At 40.4% G+C, this 23,988-nt stretch overlaps 2 protein-coding genes across 2 annotated transcripts in view; both read left to right on the top strand.

Moving 5' to 3' along the window:
- Nucleotides 1-23,988, top strand: part of SLCO1C1 (solute carrier organic anion transporter family member 1C1) — a 510,734-nt gene that overhangs the window by 123,207 nt on the left and 363,539 nt on the right. The window lies entirely within an intron of this gene.
- The window catches only part of PDE3A (phosphodiesterase 3A), a 292,725-nt gene continuing 290,609 nt past the window's right edge, over nt 21,873-23,988 (top strand). Inside the window, exon 1 of the mRNA XM_087442694.1 lies at nt 21,873-22,877. Coding sequence (XP_087298820.1) covers nt 21,918-22,877 — 960 coding nt within the window. The 5' untranslated portion in view covers nt 21,873-21,917. The remainder of the gene's footprint in view (nt 22,878-23,988) is intronic.

Below are 23,988 nucleotides of genomic sequence, written 5' to 3'. Positions count from 1 at the left end.
CTACATTTATAGTAAACCCAATGGAGTAGCTAAGAATATGGGACCACTCTAAGAAAAAAGAATGTCGATAAGAACCAAATCTTTTCAGTGCAAACCAATTATCAGTTGTGGTTCTTTGCAATTCAGTAGGTTTTGGTGTGGTAATGGAACCTTAGAGAGGAAACAATAAATATGAATCCTGGGTATGGGACTTGCGCTTTACTCAGACTTCTCCCCATTACCTTTCAAATTCTGAACTTGGGGGCACAAATGATTATCCCTCAACAAATTGAATATTGAATATTCACCAAACAAGTAACTGCTGCAAAATTTTAGTGGATTTAACATAAGTAAACATTATATGAAATTGCAGTATTGATGGGGCCTTGAGCTTCTCATTCCTCTGAAGGATTGCTGTGACATCCTAGTCAGTCCAATGCAATAGTTCTCGAAGTGTGACCCAGGAGCCAGCAGAATCGGCCCTATAGGGAATTTGTCAGAAATACAAACTTGGGTGCTCACCTTTCGACTTAGTGAATCAGAAACTCTGGGGCTGAGACCCAGCCAAGCCTTCCAGTTGATTCTGAAATGCACTAGTTTGGAAACCACTAGTCAGGTAGTATTCTTAAGCCTTTGGGACTTCAAACCTGGCTAGGTGGTAACTCGGTTTCTGAGTGGCTAATGGCACATCAACACCTTTTCCTTTCACCTAACAGAATCTAGTGCCGTTTATAATCTCCACCTGAAACAACGTATCCTCTACAGCCTAGTGTTCTGACACTTCAACTAGATCGTTGACATGGATTAGTGTGAGAAATACTTCTATATCACCACATATTTGCTTTAAAAATATGTTTTAGCTATTTGCCTCAGTATGCCACTTCGACCAATGTTATGTGATCTTGAAATAAAAAACCTTGTCTTATTTTAGGGCCTGCTTTGCCAAAAATATTTATGGCTTTCCCAGCTTCGCCAGGATAGGAAAGCTGCAGGGTTTGGTTTATAGCAAGCCGACTTGTGTAGGTCAAGAAGGCCTGTGGAAAAATCTGAACTGTGCCTCTTTCCCAAACCAAATTCAGGCCATGGTCCAAGAAGAGAGAAATAAACACTCAGGTGAAGAATTGTTGATTTCTTCTGGAATATTTAAAAGATCTTTCCAAAGAAGGTTTGATTTGGGATCAGAGTAATAGTAAAAAATAAAGCTTTAGTGGGAACTGGTGAGTTCAAAATTTGGGATTGGGTAATTGGATAATGCTTTATTTCTAACCTGTTTGAAATCTTCAGATCATTTTGGGGTAATTCCTCTTTAGTAATCTATAGTTCTTTACTTACTTTGGCACAGATGTATACTGACTGTACCTACCATTGTTATTTTGATGAATGTTTCTTAATATAATTGAGTGTTTTCGTAGATTTCTTAAGGAAAACATTCGTCTATTTTAAACCATGTTATTTTTTTCAAATAAAAGCATGGCTTCTATAACTAAAAATTTTCTGCTTTCTTCTTTGTACTGTTTACAATTTATGCATTTAGATGTTTGCCTGAGGTTTTTGCCTAGGCATTGTGATATTTTGCACAATTTCGTCCTTTAGAAGAAGGTATTAACTGGAGGAGGACATAAATATATGGTGATATATTATCGATAGCTAACATGAAAGTGAAAAAGGGACAAAGGATACATTTTAAAGTTCATTTTTATAATCTGATTTTCCCAACGCACGTCGGTCTGGGGGCATAGTGGACAAGGTGCTACAATCAAAGAAAACAGGTCAAAATAATGATAACAATGAAAAATGTATTTCCTGGCATTATCGTTGCTGCTGCAGCATCTCACAGCATTTCTTTCTGTCTTCCTTAGTTACCCCCTGTGCTCATCACATGACTCTTTGTTCACATCTCTAGTGCTGACATTCCCCTTGTGGCATCACCCACATCACGATATAGCCTTGCCTTCCTTTCAGTTTCAGTGGTACTTAGGGTGAAATAAAGAGAGATTCCTTCTCATGATTAGATTTCACTGAATAGACTTGTCCTTCTTTTCCCACAGTAGCACTTTTTTTTTCTATTTGATTTACTGGTTTAGTCTCTTACAGCTTTCTTTTCCCAAAGAATCTGGCACAGATTTCCTGCGGGCTGTTCCAGAAAACAATTTGTGTGACATATTATTTTGCTGCTTTCTTCTCCTCTAGTTCCCAGTGTAATCCAACCCAAGTTCAAAAACAATCCTACCAGGTATGAGCTTCTTTTAAATCTTACATAGTGCCTGAGAGGTAAAGGGGTCACCATTTTTGCCTAAATTATTTTTCAAAAATTGGGAACCCAGTGCTCTGCCATTGCCATTCTCATTGAGGATGATTACATCTTTCAAAATTATAATCCTAATCAACCCTCCTAAATGCAGCTAGAGATGACCAAATTCATAGTAAATTTAGCCCCTTTCACTGTGACTCTGAGAACACATAGAAATATAGTTTTTTGTTTAGAAAATATTATTTATATAATTTCAATAATCATTATCTAGGTTGGCCTTTCAGGGACCAAAAGAAGGGCAATACTGAGTTAGCTCTGGGAGTAAAATAGTCCCAAAGCTGTGCCATGGTAACCTCTTACTTTATTTTTGGTATCTATCATGCACTAAATGTTTGTGTTCCCCCAAAATTCGTATGTTGAAATCCTAACCCCCAATATGATAGTATTAGGAGGTGAGATCTTTGAGAGTTAATTAGGTTATGAGGGTGGAGCCCTCATGGATGGGACCACAGAAAGACTTCAGAGAGCTCTCTCCACCCCTTTGCCATGTGAGGACACAGCAAGGAGTCAGCCAGCTGCAGCCAGGAATTGGACTTTCACCAGATACCAAATCAGCTGGTGCCCCGATCTTGGACTTCCAGCCTCCAGAACTGTGAGAAATAAATGTTTGTTGTTCAAGCCACCCAGTCTATGGTATTTTTGTTGTAGCAGCCCAAACTGACTAAGATTGTACCTAAAAATGCTATGCCAGGGAGGAGCAAAGTGACAAAAGTGGAGATACTTGAATAAGAAGGTCAAGATCCAAGATAGTAGGTAAAATATTTTATCAAGTGGAGCACTGCAGTGGGGAAGGAGCCCAGACACATCGGTTGGAGAATGGGAACAGTAGACATTAAAGAGTCCGATGGGTCGAAGAGAGGTTCAGACGCGCACAGAGGTCCTCAGGCACACAGCCTGCCTGCAGCAGTGGTCTTCTTATGCACAAGGAACACGGTCTTTAAAGGAAAAGCTATTCCAGACCTACATAAGCAGTATTTTGCTTTCCTTTCCATTATTTGGAGATTGCAAGCTTCCTTAGACTTTACTTTGGGTTTTAGGGTACTCTGTCCACTGAATTCAACTTTGATCAACACTGAATCAGCCCTTCATCCCTTTATTTTAACCTTCTTTCTTTCATCTACTGGATAATTCTCTCTGCTTTGCGTTTGACTGCAAACTTCACCCTGACTCTCCACCTTTCCCACACTTCATGGTTGACTCTGGTAAATCTTAATAAATGATTCTCTATCCTTGGCTAAAACACCCTTGGTGAAGGAACATGACTAACTCCCAAAGTCATTGATCTTTTCATTTTCAAACGGCTTTAATTGTCAGCAAATTCTTCCTTCTGTAGCCAGATCACAAAGCATTGACTCTACTATATGGCTGTGCAAACAAAATGTAGCTTCTTTACTGTACCAACGACAGCACTGATCGTGTCCATACCTGCCCCCACCACACACAGACATACCAGATAGCGTGGACTTTGTGGACTTACCAATGGACAATATTTCTCTCTTTCAATTCAAAGCAGAACATTTCTTCTTTCCAAATTTCAACTCCCTTTGATGGCTGGTTTCAATAATACATTTTTCATGATTGCATTTCCTTAGGTAAATTCCTTTCAGATTTTAACCCTCTTTGTTCCCCTAAAATGGTGTCTAGGTGTATGAGATCAGCCTACTATACATTCTTGTCATTAGGGAAGAAGGTTCCTCCGATCCACATGGTGTCCTCCAGATCATCTGGTCTCTGAGAACACTGGGAAGTGCCACCCAATCTGCTGCTTGGACTTGGGAATTCTGAGGGGTGAGTGATCCCACGTAGTATTTTAGACAAATGTGAAAGCACTCAACACTGCAGCCCCTGGACCTGGCAATTTTACCCCCGGTATGGAAGAGCCCACTCTTGATGTCAGGTCTTTGTTCATCTACTGGTGCTCTCATCACATTTACAGCCCCTCACTGGGGCAGATGGGAACGACTGGGGCCCCTAAACACGAGGAACAGGCCAAGGGAAACCAGGAACATGGCCTCAGCTTGATAGAGATGTCCAATGTCCACAAGTGCCTTTGAGATATCACTCCTTAGCAATGTTGGATATGGTTCTGAGCTGAAGCCTGTCACTCTCCTTGGGACCTGAAGCCTCCCATTGCTACAGGGGGAGAAAATTATTCCTACTGCTAATGTTCACATTTTTTCTCAGTCACTCCACTTCAAGCTCAGCAACAAATTGAAAAGAGAAACAGAACCCAGTGTCCGACCAACTTTCTCTATTTTGTCTCCTTTTTTTCCCACAATCCCTGAGAATGAGATGTTTTTTGTACCTATTATCTGTCCCCTACACCAGGTTAGCAAGCCTAATGACCAGTGGTTTGCCCATAAATGTTTAACAACTGGCAGTTTGGGGGAAGAAAACTAATTTGTAGTATTTGCAGATTTCCACAGGGTTAGTATTCCTACCATAGCTGATTCAAGCTACCAACATGATGTGCCTAAATGAATGGAGGAGAGACGCATATAATTGGCTCTTGGAAGCCAGTACCACCCACTCCAGCACGCAACTGCTTGTGGACTGGTGATCAAGCATCAAGAAGTAGATTTGCTTAGTATTGTCTGTGATCTGAATCCTCTAGGTTTCTTTAATTGATACACTAAAGAGATGTTAAAATTCCCTTTTCTCCTTTTTATTCCAGTTTAACTGCAACTACTGTGCATATTCAGGAAGGATTATACTTTGTTTTGTGCATTTACGAAGTTGTCTATAATTTCAGGAAATTTTTTCATGGTATTGAGCAGCCGATAAAACACACCTGTGTCAGTCTGCATTTATCTCTCTTGGGATTCATGTCAATTGATATCACAGGTAAAATTTTATCATGTCTTAAGTAGTAACAGCCAATAATTTACATATTGAAATGCATATTGATTTATCATAAATTTTCTTTTTATTTTTTCACTTTATTGAGGTATAATTGACAAATAAAGTTGTAATATATTTAAAGTGTACAATGTGCTGATTTGATATATGTATTTGCTGTGAAAGGATTCCCCCCATTGAGTTAATTAACACATCCATCACTGCACATATTTACCCCACTCCCTTTTTTTTGGTGAGAACATTTAAGTTCTACTCTCTTAGCAAATTTCAGTTATATAATACAGTTTTACCAACTATAGTCACTATGTTATGCGTTAGATCCTAAGACTTTATTCATCTTATAACTGAAAGTTTGTACCCTTTGACCAACCTCTCCCTAGTCCCTCCACCCCCCCCCCCAGCCACTGGCAACTAATTTCTACTTTCTGTTTCTATGAGTTCAACTTTTTTTTTTTAGATTCCACATATAAGTGATACCATGCAGTATTTGTCTTTCTCAGCCTGGCTTATTTCACTTAGCATAATGCCCTCCAGATTCATCCATGTTGTCGCAAATGAGAGGATTAACTTCTTTTTTAAGGCTGAATAATATTGCATTGTATATACTATCATATTTTCTTTATCCATTCCTCCAGTGATAGATATTTAGGTTGTTTCCATACCTTGGCTATTGTGAATAATGCTGCAATGAGAATGTACAGATATCTGTTTGAGACAATGATTTCATTTCCTTTGGATATATAACCAGAAGTAGGATTGCTGGATCATATGATAGTTCTATTTTTAATTTCTTGAATCTCATACTGTTTTACATAGTGGCCATACCAATTTACATCCCCACCACAGTGCACAGGCTTCCCTTTTCGCCACATCCTCACTAACATTTATCTCTTGTCTTTTTGATAATAGCCATCATAACAGGTGTGAGCTATCTCCTTTATATTAAAACTGGGAGATTATGTAGATTTTTGAAATTATCTAGGTGGGTAGGTTACATTATCTATGAATTTTATTTTAGTAAAGTAAAGGTGATTGTTTTAGGTTCGGACCCCCAAGAAGTGGATCCTGAGACAAGGATTTGAAAGCAAGCAGTTTATTTGGGAAGTAATCCCCAGGATGCACTGGTAGGAGAGTGGGGAAGTGAGATAAGAAAGGAAAGCAATTGCATTAAAAAGTGGTTACGTCCCTGGGCAACTAAAGCACAGTCTCACTGGGAGCTTCTGAGAAACAATGTAGAGCACTCTCTCTCAACCATCTCACCTGAGATGTCAGGAAGATAGAGTGTTAATTTATCAATTCTCATTTGTCATTGATTGAGGGCTGCTCCCAGGGACATTAGCTCCCTAGCACTTCTGGCCTGTCTCACGTGTGGATCAATCCTGAACCTGTGACTAAAGAAAGACCCCAGGCAGGGAGGCACAGTGTTTGCAAAAAGAAGCTGTGGGCATTTTCAGGGAAAGTGAGTGCTGATAAGTGAGATACTAACATCTGCTACAGTCCACCCCTTGCACTACCCAGATCCACTCATGCCCTCCTTGAAGTTAATTTGTTTTGTTACTGACTCTACAAAGGGGTAGCCAGTCTCTCTCTCTCTATCTAAACACACACACACACACACACACACACACACACACACACACGCAATTTCTAAGACATAGCTCCCTCTCTACCACCCATTCTAGAGTCTTCTCACCCTCAGCTAGCACTTCTACTGGCCTAAATTTCTTGCCTGGTGTATCACAGACCTAGATCCATGAGGGCTCTGAGCCGTAAACTGTCTTGATCTTGTCTGACTATCCCCTGGGATGGAAAGCACCAAGAGGCTCCTCAGGGAATCCTTTGAGTTCCAGTCATATCCCCCCTGCTCCCATCATGCAGCAGCAACCCTATCACCTCATGATAATTGGTATAGGAGCTCCTTTCTTTGCTTGCTGGCCTATTGGCATGAGATGCCCAATATGTCTGGGCAGCAGCCAAAGTTTTAGGTGTGGTGAAACCCTAACTATGTCCCCAGGTGGAGGCTCTGCCCCAACCACCATCCCCTCCCCAGTTGTCTGCACCCTTAGAGGTCACTCTTACATTCTCTCAGGCTAGCTGCTTCTGGCCTGCCACAATGTGTGTGAGACTAGCACTCTCTGCAGCCAGAAAAAGTCCTGCCAGAGATTAGCAATAAGAAGACACTGGTGCGTACAACCAAGGGGTATGGGAGGGGAACCAACAGCATCAGCTATATTAACACTACGAAGTGTTTGTTATAAAAGGGGTCTGTGATATTGTGACTTATAATAAGAAATATAGATTTGATCTTCATCCCTGTTTCTGGTACAGAGCTCCTAAAACTCTTGGAATTTCCTAAGTGATGAGAACGATAAAGGTGTCTTTTGTTAATATTAATGAGGTGACTTTTGGAAAGCACATAAGGATGGGGCTCGTTGCCAGGAGAATCAACTATGTGATTAGAGGATTGGACCTTTCAGTGCCCCCCCACTGACCTCCAGGGAGGGGAGAGGGGCTGGTGGTTGAATCAGTCATGAATGGCCAATGATTTAATCAATTGTGCCTCTGTAATGAAGCCTCCATAAAAACCCCAAAAGAGAGGATTTGGAGAGCTTTCACATCTGTGAACACGTGGAGATTTGGGGAGAGCAGCAAGCATGGAGAGAGCATGGGAGCTCTGTGCCTTTCCTCATACCTTGCCCTACGCATGTCTTCCATCTGGCTGTTCCTGAGTTACATTGTTTTAAAATAAACCAGCACTCTTACTAGTAAGCAAAATGTTCCTTTGAGTTCTGTGAGCCACTCTAGAAAATTAATCAAACCTGAGGAGGAGGTCATTGGAACCTTTGACCTATGGCTGGTTGGTCAGAAGCACAGGTGACAACCTGGGCTTTCGACTAGTGTCTGAAATGGGGGGGTGGGGGAGAGGGCAGTCTTGAAGGACTGAGCCCTTAATCTGTGAGATCTGATGCTATCTCCAGGTAGATAGTGTCAGAACTGAGTTGAAGTGTAGGACAGCCAGCTGATGTCTGAGAATTGCTTGCTTGGTAGTGTAGGGAAAAACCCACACATTCGAGGGGCATTAGATGAGGCAGAGAACCACTGTGCTATATCACGAACTATACATTTATGTCACACAATTTCATCTTGATAGCTGTATTCTATTGCTTTTATCACTGAAAATATCCCTTATTTTATTTTATCCTTTATTTTATGTTATCATTTGGAAACTAAAAAAATTTACATAAGGAAGGCCTGAGGACAGAGAAAAGGAAATAAAGCAAAACGAATATAATCTGTGTCCTCCCAATTTTCAGGACCTCTTCAATGAGGACAGAGAAAGGTAGTTGTAAATGTGAGCAGGACTTGAAGTACTCAGGTACTGAGCACAACATGTGAGTTTTTTTGCAATCAAGTGGTAACAGAGAGTAGTCTGTTCAGATCCCACTTAGTTCTACTGCTTGGGTGCAAGAAGGAACTTATTTTAGCCGTCAGCCCAAATATATTGGTTAAATTATTACCATTTTAATTTAGAGGCAGCTGAGAAAATATATTCCAATTACTTCCAGTGACCACTAGATTCAAGATGTCTTTTCATTCATTAATTATTAAGGATTGGGCTTTTGTAAGAGGAGGTGATGGTGACCTCTCTCTCTCTCCCTCTTTCTCTCTCATTTAACACCTCCTTCATAGAGGTGTTGTGAGGATTTCTGCCTGTGTGGTAATGAAGTTCAGTAGCCCACTTTGAATTTCTCAGTGGAAAAGGTGTTATAAAATTTTAAAGTAAAAAATATACTTCTACTAATAAGGATGTTGATCTTGAAACGCAATATGAAAACCAGAGACTGGAAATTTAAAATTTGTAATGAAATGCTCTAAAGCTGTGATCTCTTCAGACCTTGGGAGTTCAGCAGGGGTGGGCCCAGGGAAGACTTGGAGGGAAGATGCTGCAGGATGTGGTAGCGGTGATTCAGTAGGTGGCCCTCTTCCATCCCAAGGTGGTCCAGAGCCAACTCCCAGCCTTGGGTTGTGGAGCACTGTGCTGCAGGAGAACCAGCTATTGGATGAGATGTAAGACTGAGGTTCTGACCACTTCTGCTCATTAAAAATTCCAGGGCATTTTTATAAGGTTAAGGGTATATCCTTGTGTTCTACAATCTGGGTCCAGTTGGGTAGCAATGTTGGCTTCTTAGTAAGGTCTAGAAAAAAGAACACATATGGAAATTTCAGGAGGATGATTAACATTTCTTTGGGAGACAATTCAGACCTACTGATTCAACATTTTATCCTGAACTCTTACTTTATGAAGTAGCAAAACAAACCACCTGTTTGAGTAACTTTCTTATTGGGGTATAAATGTATTTGTAGATGACAGATAAATCCCTTTTTTAAATAAGCTTGCACAATAAGAGTTAAATTAAGGAACCTCTCCAGTATTTATATATGGTGATGAAATGACTTGTATTTTGAGGATTTTATCTGGGCTTTTCTTCAGTCCCTTGAATAATTGACATTTAGACAGGAAATGGAATAAGATACATAGTGAATGATAATAACTGTTTTAATTTTGAATAATCTGAAAGCTTTTCCTGGCCCCATTTAGCTATGTGTCACCCATAACTTCCAGAACTCTTAGTTATATGTCACTCATAACTTTACCTGAAATGCATTAATTATAATTACAAAAATCAGAGCAAGAATGTCAAATTTATTCTTAATAGTAAATGGACTAAGGTCCTTATAGAAGAAAAAAAAAAGAAAGAGAGAAAAGAAAATCAATATAAAGATTAGGTCAAGGAGAGGAGAGTGATTATTCGAGAAAACTTACACATTCCTGGATTTATTTAGAGTCACCCTTTTCCTGAGATGGGAGAAGAACCACATTGCTTTCTTCCACGCATCGCTTACTATTCTTACTGAGCTCAAAATGCTCCATTTCTAGATTTTGGTTAAAGGAAATCATTGAGCCTAAGCTCTGTATGTAATTTGCCATTTCTGTGGAAAGTTACCATAGCTCTGTGGTTCCAGGAGAATGAAAGAAATGCCTCACAGTTTCAGGCAGAGAACAACTCAGATTAACTAACACGGCACTTCCCTCTTGGTACCTGAATGTGAGATATTGATTATATCTAGAAGCCCAGGCAATGCCTTGGTTTCTGAATTCCATATTAATGGGGGAAGTAATAGACTTTAACATTTGCCTTTTTGTATTTGAGTTTGAGTCTTGAAGAGTAAATAATACTTATCTGTAGACACTGATTACTTCTTTTCTACAGTTTCTACAGGTAATTGTTTTTTAAATGACATATTTTGACACTTTTGCTATACTTTTGAACACAGATATTGTGTTCAAGCCAACCAGACAAGCCATTGTCATAAATGAGATTGCTCTTCTGGGGCTAACGCTTTGGGGGAGGCAAGAATTGAAGAGACAGTATAACAAACAGCCCTAGATGCTGTAAGATCCAATGCAGCTACAAATGAAAAGAACGTTGTAAATGTAAGGAGTGTCGGATAACTAGTCAAGCGCCAGTATTCTTTAGCTACATTGACTTAATGATGCAAAATACTTAATTGTTGGATCATGGCATCAACAGACCTGGAATCCAGACTGAATCGTGGAGTACCTTAAGCGAGTCGTCTGAAATATCTGTGCCTCTGTTTCTACGTTTATCCAATTAGGATGCTATTATCTGCTCCACTCATTTCATATATTTCATAGTGAACAAAGTTAATAAATCATCTTTGAAAGCAAAGAATAAAACTATACTTAAATATTTGTAAGTATTTCTTTTTAGGACAAACTGCTTTATAATAGCCAAAAGGCCAATCTATTGTATTTTCTACCTCTTTTAGTTGTACATTTATTTTACTTTATATGATATATACCAACTATTTCAAAACAAATTAACCAAACATCAAAAGAATTACAATGTGTGAACAGTATAGAGAAAACCAGCAAGGTTTTTTTAATGACATACTTAAGCACAGAAAGAAATAATAGCGATTCCCCTCTTAGTAGTATCAGAGATAATGCAAAATATACTTTTTTCTTTTTATATCATAGATTCATATGAAGTTGTAAGAAATAATTCAGAGAGATCTAGGTACCATTTACCCAATTTCCCCCAATGGTAACATCTTGAAAAACTATAGCACAGTATCAAAAACAGGATATTGACACTGATACAGTCAAGATACATAACAGATTCAGCACCACAAGGATCCCTCCAGCTGCCGTTTCATAGCCACACACACTTCCTTCCCACTCAACTCTCTCCCTGACCTCTGCCAACCACTAATCTGTTCTCCTCCATTTCTATAACTTTTTTTCATTTCAGGAATGTTATATAAGTGGGATGGTACAGCATGCGACTTTTTGAGATTGGCTTTTTTCACTCTGCATACTTACCTGGAGATTTATCCAAGTTATTGTGTGTATCAATAGTTTGTTCCTTTTAATTGCTGATTAGTATTCTATGAAATACACTTTTTAAACTCTAAACACACCTTATTGGGAGTGCTTTACCTAGGGGAACGTTGTTTTTGACTAATGCACAGTGAAATAATCATAATGAGAAGGTTATTTCTTGCTGCAATCTATTTTAAAAACTCTAGTAGTTTAAATGAACCACTGTTGGAAAAGGTCATTGAGAGGACGTGACTGCCAGTTGACCCTTGAGCTGGACCTAGGCAATTGGAGGCTCCTCACCCCCTCCCCTGTCCTTAGAATGTGCCTTCCGCTTGCCTTCCCCACACTAGAAGCTGCCCCAAAGACATAGCCTTGAGCTAGTAAGGTGTTGTTGAGACCTTCTGGACGGTATACATGACTGAACCCAATTAAGACCTCTATATAAACTTTTAGGATTCTGGTGGGTGGGTGCAGAGATCTACTCATTTTGTGGCCGTCAATGTCAAGCCTTGTATGTTTGTTTGTTCCCTTACTTAATAAAACTGCCACCTACCATTCTGGAATGGTCTGCCTATTTCTTTGGTCTCTCTCTGCCCTCTATGTACAAGGGCCAGTTTGCAAACCAACAACTATGAACAACGATAACATGGCTATAGCTGGAACTTCATGGGAAGTAATACAATAGTTTTGTTCTCTTCTGCATCAGCAAAATCAGATCAGGAGCATTCCAGAATGATGCTGACAAGCAGGCATGAAGGCTATAAGGCTACTGAGGGACCAAAATCCATGTTGTCCAATAAACTGTTTTACAATCTGGGAATTCCTCTCCTTAGGAAAATAAGGCTTCATAAAGACAGAAAATATTTTAAATGCTGCTATGTATACAAAGTAACAAAGTCTTATTTTGTATTTCTCCAAAAGCAGAACTGGGAAATACATTTGAGAAGAGGCAGATTTTACTTCAATACTTTTTTTTTTCCAGTTTTATGGCGATATAATTCACATATAATGGGGAAGCTTTCTAGGATTAAGAACTCTCTCTTACCTGTCTCTTAAAGATATTAGGGAGCCAAAACAATTAAACGAGGAAAAAATAATCTTTCCACAAATTGTGATCGAACAGCTAAATATCCATATGCAAAAGAAAGAAATTGGACCCCTACATCACACCATATACAAAATTAACTCTTACTTAAATGTAAGAACTAAAACTATAAAACTTTTAGAAGAAAACATAGAAATAAATCTTCATGACCTTGGATTTGGCAATGGTTTCTTAGATATAAAACCAAAAGCATAAGCAACAAAAGAAAAAAACAGATAAATTTGCCTTTATCAAAATTTAAAACTTTTATGCTTTAAAAGATATCAGCAAGAGGGGCCGGCCCGGTGGCGCAAGCGGTTAAGTGCGCGCGCTCTGCTGCGGCGGCCCGGGGTTCGCTGGTTCAGATCCCGGGCGCGCACCGACGCACTGCTTGGCAAGCCATGCTGTGGCGGCGTCCCATATAAAGTGGAGGAAGGTGGGCACAGATGTTAGCCCAGGGCCGTCTTCCTCAGCAAAAAAAGAGGAGGATTGGCGGATGTTAGCACAGGGCTGATCTCCTCACAAAAAAAAAAAAAAAAAAGATATCAGCAAGCAAGTGAAAAGACAATCCACAGAAGGGGAGAAAATATTTGCAGATCATATTTGATAAGGGACTTGTATCTAGAATGTATAAAGAACTCTTATAATGGTATATTCATTCAATGGAATATTGTTCAGCCATAAAAAGAAATGAGTACTGATACTTGCTACAAAATGGATGAACCTTGAAAACATGCCAAGTGGAAGAAGTCGGACACAAAAGGTCACATGTTATATGATTTCATTTGTATGAAATGTTCAGAACAGGTAAATCCATAGAGACTGAAAGTAGATTAGTGGCTGCCAGGGGCTGGGGGGATTGGGGAATGAGGAGTGACTACTAATGGGAATAGAGTTTCTTTGGCGGCGTCATGAAAATGTTCTGGAATTAGTAGTGATGGTTGCACAACTTCTGAATGCACTAAAATCCACTGAACTGTACACTTTAAAGGGGGAAATTTTCTGGTATGTGAATTGTCCCTCAATTAAAAATAAAAAAGTAGGGGGGATTTCCCATTTTTGGAAATTTTCAAGCTGTAAGAATTTTGATTAGATGAGAGACAGATGGTAACCTGTAAATTCTCTTAGATTCAGATTATATTGGGGGATACATTATATTAATTAACAACAAACCCTGGATTCAAAAATCAGGAGATTTGGGTTCTGTGTCTTTGCTGTTTTATTAGCTTGAGCAAATCTTAATCTCTCTGGGTCATGGTTTCCTTTTGTGTAAAACAGGGATGATAATATAAGCTTGACTGACATCCACACATTGTGAAGATTAATTAGGATAATAAATATACAATTACTTTAAAACCTACAAAGCACAGTATAGATGTTGTATTAGGGTATTTTCAGAATTGTATAATTTATTCATTTTATGAGTAAGTTTTGAATCCACTTTATAATTTCATTCTATTTTTAAATATGCTTTCTCCTTAGGTTAGTTGTAAAGGAAAAGAGCAGGGGGTGATGGATTATTCAGAGTTTCAAATAGTAAATTATCTGTGGATTTCCAATTATTAAATTATTTGTATTCTTTCTTTTTATTTCTCTTACCATCAGTTGCCTAATTCTAGATATTTGGTTGATTATAATCTCCTCCAAAATGATAGGAAAGTTCAAAACACTTTATTAACCTTTAGAAACACTCGTAGGTTTCATATAAAAGAGGATTAAATTTATGGACCAAAGATGTTTCTGGGCTATATGTAAATTTTGTCCTGGCATCCCACTATCATATGCATAAAAAGTAATAGTTTGGGTGCTATTCTAACTTCTGAGGGTAAAGTAAAAACTAACTTTAAAATTCAGTTGTGTTGGAATATCAAAAGAAATAGGCTAAACTTATATTTTCCTTTCTATCAAGTGACCTTCAAATTTTTCTCTACAAATATGCTCTAATTGAAAACACAAATCACCGTTAAGTTCTAACATTTGAGAATGGTCTGCACATCAGTAGCCGCTGTAGAACTGAGGTATTTGCACATGAAGTCAGTAAGAGCTCAGTCTTGGATAATTTATCAGTAATTTACTTGGCAGGCACTGTATTTTCTTTTTTCTACTTCTTCCCCAAAAGTATATTTTTTCATATTATTACACATTCCTTTTAAATTTTAGTAAAATTCATTCCTCTTTGTAAAATAGTACTTGAGGTGTTCCTTTAAAAGAGAGGCCCATTTTTGTAGTCTATAGTAAATATGAGCTGTCATTCATTTATGAAGATGATGTTACTGAAAATCCCTGCCAACTCTTCCCTCACTACATGCTCTCTGCCCACCCTTTGCCCCAACAACAAAATATTTAATTTCTTTGATATTCTTATATTATTATTGCATGACTCTATCCAGAGTCCAGTGGAAGAGAATTTTTGTTTGTTTTTAAATTAAAGTAAATGGTCTTCAAGAAAAAGACACAAGAATAAATCTTTATTACCCTCAGGCTTTTGCCAACATATTGCTTATATTTTGAGATTAGGATTATTTGAAAAGTAATTATTACTGAATAGAAATCAGTTCACATTTAGCCCAACCCCCATCCTTCCACCACCATTTACTTCTACAGATACAATTGAAAATTACTATTCATAATGATGGGTCTGAGACACTACAAGATTTTGAATCACCACAAAAAGGTCATGCTGATGGTGCTAAAGCAGAGAAGTGGAATAATTTATTTTAGTAAAATTCTTTAAAATAGTAATATACGCAATTTTAAAACTATTACTCATACTATTTATAGTATTTTTCTATTTGTATAAAAACAGATGCACAATAAATGCATTCACACTCTTTTGTTTGACTCAGGTACTCTATGCCCTGCTCTTATGGCTCACGATTTCCTTCTTCCTTAACAGCCTTGTCTAATCCCTCTGGGGATTGAGACATGGAGGGTGCAAAGAATTCTAGAAAGAAAAGCAGAATTCTTCACTTTCATACAGAACATCACTTTTTGATATGACATATGTATATGAGACATATGTACGTGCTGATTTCACACAAAAAAACAATTTATCATTATTTGGGAGACATTAACAGAATATATACTGTATTATTACTTAATAATTCACTTTTTGTAGAGTTCCAGTACTTTCAGGTCCAGAGGAGAGAGTTACTGAAGTTACTGATGAGTTACTGAGGTTGTCAGTGAGAGTAACTGACGTGATGGAGAACTCATCAATGTCGGGTAGGAAAGGTTTGGATTCCAGGTGTGACCATAATCACGTCTATTTTATAAATCAACTTAGTGTGTCTTATTTCCAAATTTTAAAACTATATAAAAATCATGATTTGTGTTGCAGACCAACTGAGGGCACTTACGGGCAAGTGATTGGAAAGAGGTACAAAGAACTGTGAATGTGGTAGTCAGCAAGAGACTAAGATCTTGGGATTCACCCTACATTTATTTTAACAGCCTTCAGCAGAAGGCTCTATATGTTATTAGTGAGTCAAATACTAGGTGTCTCAAAAATTCCCAGCCGAAGTGCCACAGGTTAGAGGCGTGTCTGAGATTATGACCTCCTCAGGCGCTGTGCCTGAGGCCTTTGTTTGCAAAACGCTTTGTCTCTTTAACCCGATGTGACAACAAAATATTATCATTTTCTGCATGTGCCGCAAAGTGAACGATGTTGGGAAACCCTGAACCTAAAGCACCCTGATTTCCTTAACAATTTGTTTAGAAATGGTAGAGCCAGCCATTAACACCCTAAAGGTGATGTAGGGAATGCCAACTCTGTCAGACAACGTGGACGTAGACGACACGGAAGCCCAAGTGAACCGTCCTGAAGGTCTGTGCTGCAGACAATCTGATTCTTTGTTAATAATAACGTTTGTCGGTAGCAACCAGTTCTCGCATCTTGCTTTTTCTCTTGAGTGTTTTTATGCTAGTTCACAATTGTCTATCCAAAGCTGTTACTTCAATTCCTTGGAAGTTAAAAAAAGAGTTAGCACTCCACAGAAGGGGGAGTGAAACGCATCCAGAAATACAAGTTTTCTACATTTTTTTCCCTCACTAGATGTGGAATAATAAGTATTAATAAGGTCTTTCTTGGCAAAATGTTTAATTTTTTAAATTTAAATTCAACCCATAAAGTAGTTTAATTGGAACAGTTGGAGACTATGTCATAGATCATATTTTGAGATGGGACTCTATAGTCAGTAACTTATATTCACATATCTCCTAATTCTGGATATCTCAGCTGACTTGCTACCCAAATGCATATGTTTAAACTGCTTCTTCCCTGGGCCTACCAGAAAACTGCTATGAATTATTGACATTTCATCTGAAAATCAATACAAAGTTTTCAAAACTTCAACTATTACCTATTTCTCTTACAAATGAGTAATTTATATAGCAATTTTTTTTAAAAGCAATATTCTGTAAAAAGTGCTGCTTGCACTATTTTGCATATTGGTCCACTCTGGGCAACAGACTCTTCGATGCAAGATTTTGAGGGAGCTGTCCAGTTAAGTGATTATATATAAAAATATATGGAGATTGTCTTTAATTTAGGACTTTATAATAAAGATTTTTTAAAATTTATTCTTTCACCCTGTATTCATTGACTTTATTCATTCATTGATTCATCGAGTATTTATTGAGCTTCCACCACATGCCAGGCACTCTTCTGGTCATTTGCAATACACAGCAAATAAGACAAAGATGTTCATGGTCTTTGTCCACATGGCATTTACCCCTTAATGAAGGGAAACACATGATAAACAAGAAAACAAATAAATGAACAAGACCATTTTCTGTAGCGATAAGTGCTACAAATATAACGAGACAGGGTAGTGTGATAGTTAATAACAAAATGTGTGTGCTCATGTGGAGTCTCGAGACTTTTTGATAAGGTTGTTGGGAAAAAGCCTTTCTAAAAAGGTAATATTTGAGGTCAGAACTGAAGGAGCAGGAAAAGCTAGCTACGCGAAGATCTGTAGATACCAAGGTCCTGAACAGGGTTTCCTATTTGATATGGTAAAGAACAGAAAGATGGCTTGAGGGGCGAGAGATGCACTCCCCATCAGAAGTCACTAGCCATGTGAGGCTATTAAAATTTAAATTAACTGAAATAAAATAAAATACAAAAAGTTCCCTAGTGGCACTAGCTATGTTTCAAGCGCCCAACAGCCACATCATTTCATCATCAAAGAATGTCCTAATAGACAGTGTTGCACCAGAGAAGAGAATTGGAATAGGAGGAGAGGTCACAGAGAGTGGCTTGGAGAGGTCATGAAGGTCCTTGCTGTGAGGACTTTGGGTTCTACAAGTGCAAGGCGAAGCCTTTGGATGGTTTTAAGCAAGGAGTGACATCATTTGACTTACACTTTAAAACTATGGCTCTGGCTGTTGTGTAGAAAATGAATGGTAGGACAGCAAGAGCAGTTAGAAAGTTATTGCAATTGTCCTGGGCAGGGATGATGATGGATCGTTGGTTGGTTATTATAAGAGGGATAATGAAAAGCGGATGGATTCAGGATGTACTTTAGAGATAGAATCAAGTGGACTTGCTAACAGACTGTAAGTAAAGCAAGGTGAACAGAGGAAGGAATTGAGGGCAATGCCCTCTTTTGGGGCCTGAGCAACTAGGTAGGTGGTTATGTTTTTTCCTGGGGTGGGGGATTGCTGAGGAGATGGGTGGGTGTCTGGGGGTTTGGAGTTGGTGGTGAAAGGGCAGAGAGGGAATTGGGAGTTAAGAATTTTGTTTCAGCTACATTCTATTTTATATACCATTGGATATACATGCATAGAGTTAGTGGAGTTAGTGGAGAATGAGTGAACCCATACTACAAAGCATAAAGTTTTTGAATTTAACAGAATTCCCTTAAGCATAACTATATTTGGTAAAGTGCAAATGATATGCAATAAGGTTAATTTCTAGATCCTCTTTACAAAGTATTAATGAAAACACATTTGCTAGATTTGGCTAAGGGGAGAGATTTCTCAAGTCAAATTTGAATTTTTCTTTCCATTTTCCATATTCTATTTTACTTTGTGTACCACATTTTCTTTATCTTTTGGCTGTGTTGTCACTTTCTTGAATTAGGACTCATCAGTTTTTATTTCTATGTGATTGCTCAATGTCTACTTTATGGATTGGGTCTTATTTCATGTAATATGCTCCACACAATGTCAGCCACTTCTTCCAGTTAGTATAGCGATGCAGCTTTCTATGTCTCTGTAATAAGAGTATTTTGTTGCTGGTTTTGTTTATCTGCCTCCAGGTTCTGGATGGTAATGAGGCGATGGTGCAGTAGAATCTACCTTCTTTCCTTTTGGTGGAACAAATCACTTTCTGATTGTGATTTTTGTTAAGAATGGGGAGAAAACCAGGTGCCAGGATATTGCCTTGGTAATATATTGAACACTTCAAGGATGTCATTGTATAACATACAGACCTAGTATTTTTGTTTTGCTCCCATTAACGAATACCATTTTTATTTTTTCTGTTACAATTTTTTTAATGTCTACATTCCATCTCATAAATTCAGTTTTTATGATGATTTATTATTTTTTCTAAAGAGCAGAGATAAGTGTAAGGGTAGGGGACAGAGAAAATCAAAATATTCTAAAATCTCCCTCATTTTGCCTTTCTAACCTTGATATATATGTCCAGATTTTTAGTTTTTAATTTTAATATGCTATTTTTGATGCCTGCCGGTGGATATTAGCATGATTTTCCAATCAACAGTTTTCACTCTGAAGTGTCCCAGGTAGGCTCTGGCATATGAATCATATGTCTAAAGAGGAAACTGGAAAAAGTCTATGTGCATGCTACAGGGGCTCATTTGTCTTTGGCAAAGACATTGCTGCTCCCGTTTCCTTAATTATTAGACAGATGGTGTCCACTGCCATTGACTAGCTGCCCAACTTGTTCTCCATGTGGTAGCGCAGTTCTGGACATCTGATGGAGAGAAGCTGTATCATCAAAGCTCCTCATACATTTATGTCATAATATTAATATTAATACTTGCCTCTAACTAGAGCAGGCTGTTTCCTAGGAAGATAAGTTTAAGATTTAAGCTGTCTTCTCCTCTACCCCCATGAATTAATTTTATCTCAAGTATCTATCTCCTTTGGCTTTTCTTTATGTTGCTTCATCTCTGCACACAAAATGCAGTGGCATATTGAACCAATTATCCAAATACTCCAGGCTATAAACACACTTTAACCTGGAATGTCAAGATAATAAAGACAAAATTGGATGATTATTAATACTATTATTAGTGAAAGCAAATGACATCTGTTAGCCATATTAAAAATGAACAAGAGTGGACTATCATATTCTTGTTCTAAGTGTAGAGAAACTAGCTCCCAACATTGATGGATTTTTAAAAGTCCATTGAACAGATATTATTACTCATAATCTGCCAAAAAAGTTAGCTTTAAAATTTTCCTTTAGTTTCTCACATACTACATTACTACAGGACAGGAACAGGGCCCCCTGTAAACATTAGCAAGGGTCCTGATTTTTTTTCATAAGCTTTCTTCATGGTAGACACAGTATTTCACAACCATAGACAGTCTTCTAAGATCTTTCCTAGTGTTTACCTACCTGTCCTCACCTCCCCCTTGAGATTTCTTTATATTACTTTCTGATTGATTATTTGGGTTTCCTAACTTTGTAAACCTTCTTGTGGCTAGAGTCACTTAATCTCAGTATAAATTACCATCCACCATCAACAACTGTTGACTAATACTTTCATACACTGGATTTTTAAAAAAATAATTTTTTAAAAAATAACACAAAAAAATGAATGCCCCCCGCCCCCCCCATCTCTTTAATAATGATGCTATTTAGGGTCTAGGTAACTTGAGATTTTCCATCCTTTGGACCAACAAGAAAGGCTTGGGTTCTCTGTTGAAAACAGACCTTCCAGCAGGAGCAGCCAAAGCATTACAATGCCACCTGAAATTGGTTTGCTGTTGTAACTGACTTGAGAACCTATGAGCATCTTTGAATCACTCAGACAGTAGATGTGGCTGTCATTTTTAATGACAGTAGGAAGGATCTTGGCTCCTACCGCCTGCCAAGTAGTCAAGCACGATTCTTTTTTTCCAACGTCCTAGGAAGCTCAGCCTCAGGGCCAGCCACAGATCCCTGCACCCCCTGGCTGCGGCGAGGTGGGCGGTGGACCGGCCATAGCAACCCTTTCTCCAGCAAACTGGTGGTGCGGGCCCGCTCTGCGGAAAGGAGCAGTGGAGCTGCGAGCAGCGCCTCCTCCGGGGGAGGGGGCGGGAGCTCGGCTGGGAAAGCTTTCCTAGGGAGTAGCCTTAAAGAAAGAAAGCGGAATTGCCGATCACTCCAGTTGCCTACTTTTTAATATAGTTTTAACCAGTTGTCTCCACTCGCTTCCCTTCTGCAAAACTGCAAATCACCACCAACCTCGCACCAAAAAGAAGGAACCCCCCCCCACACACACAAAAAAACAACGAGCAAATCTCATTCTCCCTTCTCACCCTCCCTCTCCTCTCACCCTCCCTTCCTCTCTAGCTCGCTCGCTCTCCCTCCCTTCCTTCTCTTGCGGCAGCCGCTCGTCTCTCGGACTGTGTCTTTCTCCGACGGGACTTAGCAACTTCTCGGTTATTTCTCAGCCCCTTTTCCATTTTTTCCACCCTTTGCCATGAACTGGACCGACAGACGCAGGGGAGGCTTTGCTTTCTGCCCCAGGGAATGGCGGTTCGCTTCCTGGGGCCGTGCTGGGGAGGATCGGCCGAGGAGAAAGAAAGAGTGATAGAGAAAGAGCTGCAGGAAGGAAGAGAAGGGGGACCTCCATCTGCCGCGGGCCCGGCGCGCAGCAGCGCAGCGCCGAGCTGCGCCCGGGATGGCCCCGAGCTCGCCCTGCGCCCCCGGCTCCTCCAGCGTCTGCGGCCCCCGTGCGCCGGACGCATTGGGCAATCTTTAAAATCCTGAAGTGGGAAGAGACCCCGGAGGATATTAAGTCGGGGGTAGGGGTGGAGCTGAGGATTTTTAAAAGCTTTTCAAAGAGAGAAAAGGAGGAAGTCTGCTCGTTGCTGCCTGTGCTCGCTTTCAACTTGAAGGCGTCTCTTTGGAGCATCTAGTATTCTCCAGGAGTTATTCGAAAGCTGAAACTTTCAGTGGCCCGTAGGCCTGGGGAGAAGAAGGAGGGATTCCGAGGGTGGGACTGGGAAGAGAGAGCGAGCGAGTGTGTATGTGTGTGTGTCGGGGTGGGGGCGTTGGGGGGACCTTGGGCATTCCGTGAACAGGGCACACCATGGCAGTGCCCGGCGAGGCCGCCCGAGTCAGGCACAAGCCCGGCCACGGTGGGGTGAGTCAGGCCCCCCCGGCGGGTCCGGACTGCCACCGTCGCGCGGGCCCCGCATCGCCGCGGGACTCGGGCTGCCACCGCTGCTGGGGAGACCTGGTGCTGCGGCCGCTCCGGCGCTCCCGGAAACTTTCCTCGGCGCTGTGCGCGGGCTCCCTGTCCTTTCTGCTGGCGCTGCTGGTGAGGCTGGTGCGCGGGGAGATCGGCTGTGACCTGGAGCAGAGTAAGGAGGCGGCGGCGGCGGAGGAGGAGGAAGCAGCCCCGGGAGCAGAAGGGGGCGTCTTCCCGGGGCCTCGGGGAGGTGCTCCCGGGGGCGGCGCGCCGCTCAGCCCCTGGCTGCAGCCCTCGGCGCTGCTCTTCAGTCTCCTGTGTGCCTTCTTCTGGATGGGCTTGTACCTCCTGCGCGCCGGGGTGCGCCTGCCTCTGGCCGTCGCGCTGCTGGCCGCCTGCTGCGGGGGGGAAGCGCTCGTCCAGATTGGGCTGGGCGTCGGGGACGAGCACTTACTCTCGCTCCCCGCCGCGGGGGTGGTGCTCAGCTGCTTGGCCGCCGCGACATGGCTGGTGCTGAGGCTGAGGTTGGGCGTCCTCATGATCGCCTTGACTAGCGCGGTCAGGACCGTGTCCCTCATTTCCTTAGAGAGGTTCAAGGTCGCCTGGAGACCTTACCTGGCGTACTTGGCCGGCGTGCTGGGGATCCTCCTGGCCAGGTACGTGGAGCAAATCTTGCCGCAGTCCGCGGGGGCGGCTCCGAGGGAGCATTTTGGGTCCCAGCTGATTGCTGGGACCAAGGAAGATATCCCGGTGTTTAAGAGGCGGAGGCGGTCCAGCTCTGTGGTGTCCGCCGAGATGTCGGGCTGCAGCAGCAAGTCCCATCGGAGGACCTCCCTGCCCTGCATACCGAGGGAACAGGTAAGCACTGGCGGCTCCTCTCTCGCCTCTTGGGAAAACTTGCAACACTTGGGATCCGGCGCAAAGTGGAGGGAATCCGAGCGCTGGGAACTAAAGGAAAGATAGCCTAGAAAAGTGGTGTAACTTCAGACTTAGGAGAAAACTAGCGAGTTTTTCTCCCCTTCTCACACAGTAGTTTATAATTTGAACAACAAGCATAGGAATAAATAACAAACTAGATGGCATGTGTAGGGTCTTCCACAGCTGGGCCAATTTTTTAGATCTGCTACACCTGGCGTATGGCTGCTCTACACTTTTAAGTATCCTCATACTTTCCTCCTTTAGCAGAAATTTTCAAATTAAGTTTAGTTTTTTAGCAGTGGGGGATTTTTAAACTTGTGGATTTTACTAAATTTCTTTGTTTTTTTTAAAAATAAAATTTCTTTCTTCTAAAGTGACAGGTAAACGTTTATGGAAGTTAGTAGAAAGATTCTAGAGTAAAGCAAGAAATGCTTGAAGGTGAGGTATTTATACACACTTTCTGGTTTTGCAGAAAGTTTTACTTGAGACTGCATCTGGTGGTGGCCAGTTTGTTTTTAAATTGTAATTTGGGAACATATGTTATTACATGCGAATGTGTTTTGTATCATAATCATAAACTTCAGTTTGAGGAACAATATGTCTGAACTTCAGACTGTGTCCAAGTCGTGAACTGCGCTGTTAGTGTCAACTAAAAAAAATATTTCTCTTGAGTATCTACATGCTTAAGTGGATATTTAGAAATTCAAATGGACATATACAGGTTATACAGGAAATATTAATTAAGGAAAATATTTCTAAGATTCCTGGTGATATAAATATTTCAGAAGGAAGGAGGAGGAGGAATCTAGAATTATGAGTGGAGTTTCCTAAATAAAGTTGAGTGAATTTTGAGAATGAATCTCCTTATTATCATTAAGCATTTTAAGACCATGGAATATAGTTGCTATAATGGGCATAACAGAACAAATCCTAACTTTAAGTACAAATTGTATCTGAAAAGGCATGTTTCAGTGTTCACCTCTCTCCAAGCAGATTTGACACTTGGGGAGGGGGGTGGTGGAATTCTGGTTATGTGCAGCAAGTGGAAATT

This window comes from Ceratotherium simum, chromosome 17, assembly GCF_057802395.1.
Source record: "Ceratotherium simum simum isolate JZ-2026a chromosome 17, ASM5780239v1, whole genome shotgun sequence".
In the NCBI taxonomy this organism is placed as follows: domain Eukaryota; kingdom Metazoa; phylum Chordata; class Mammalia; order Perissodactyla; family Rhinocerotidae; genus Ceratotherium; species Ceratotherium simum.
The sequence above is the reverse complement of the archived record's forward strand: the minus strand, read 5'-3'. Positions and strand labels throughout refer to the sequence as shown.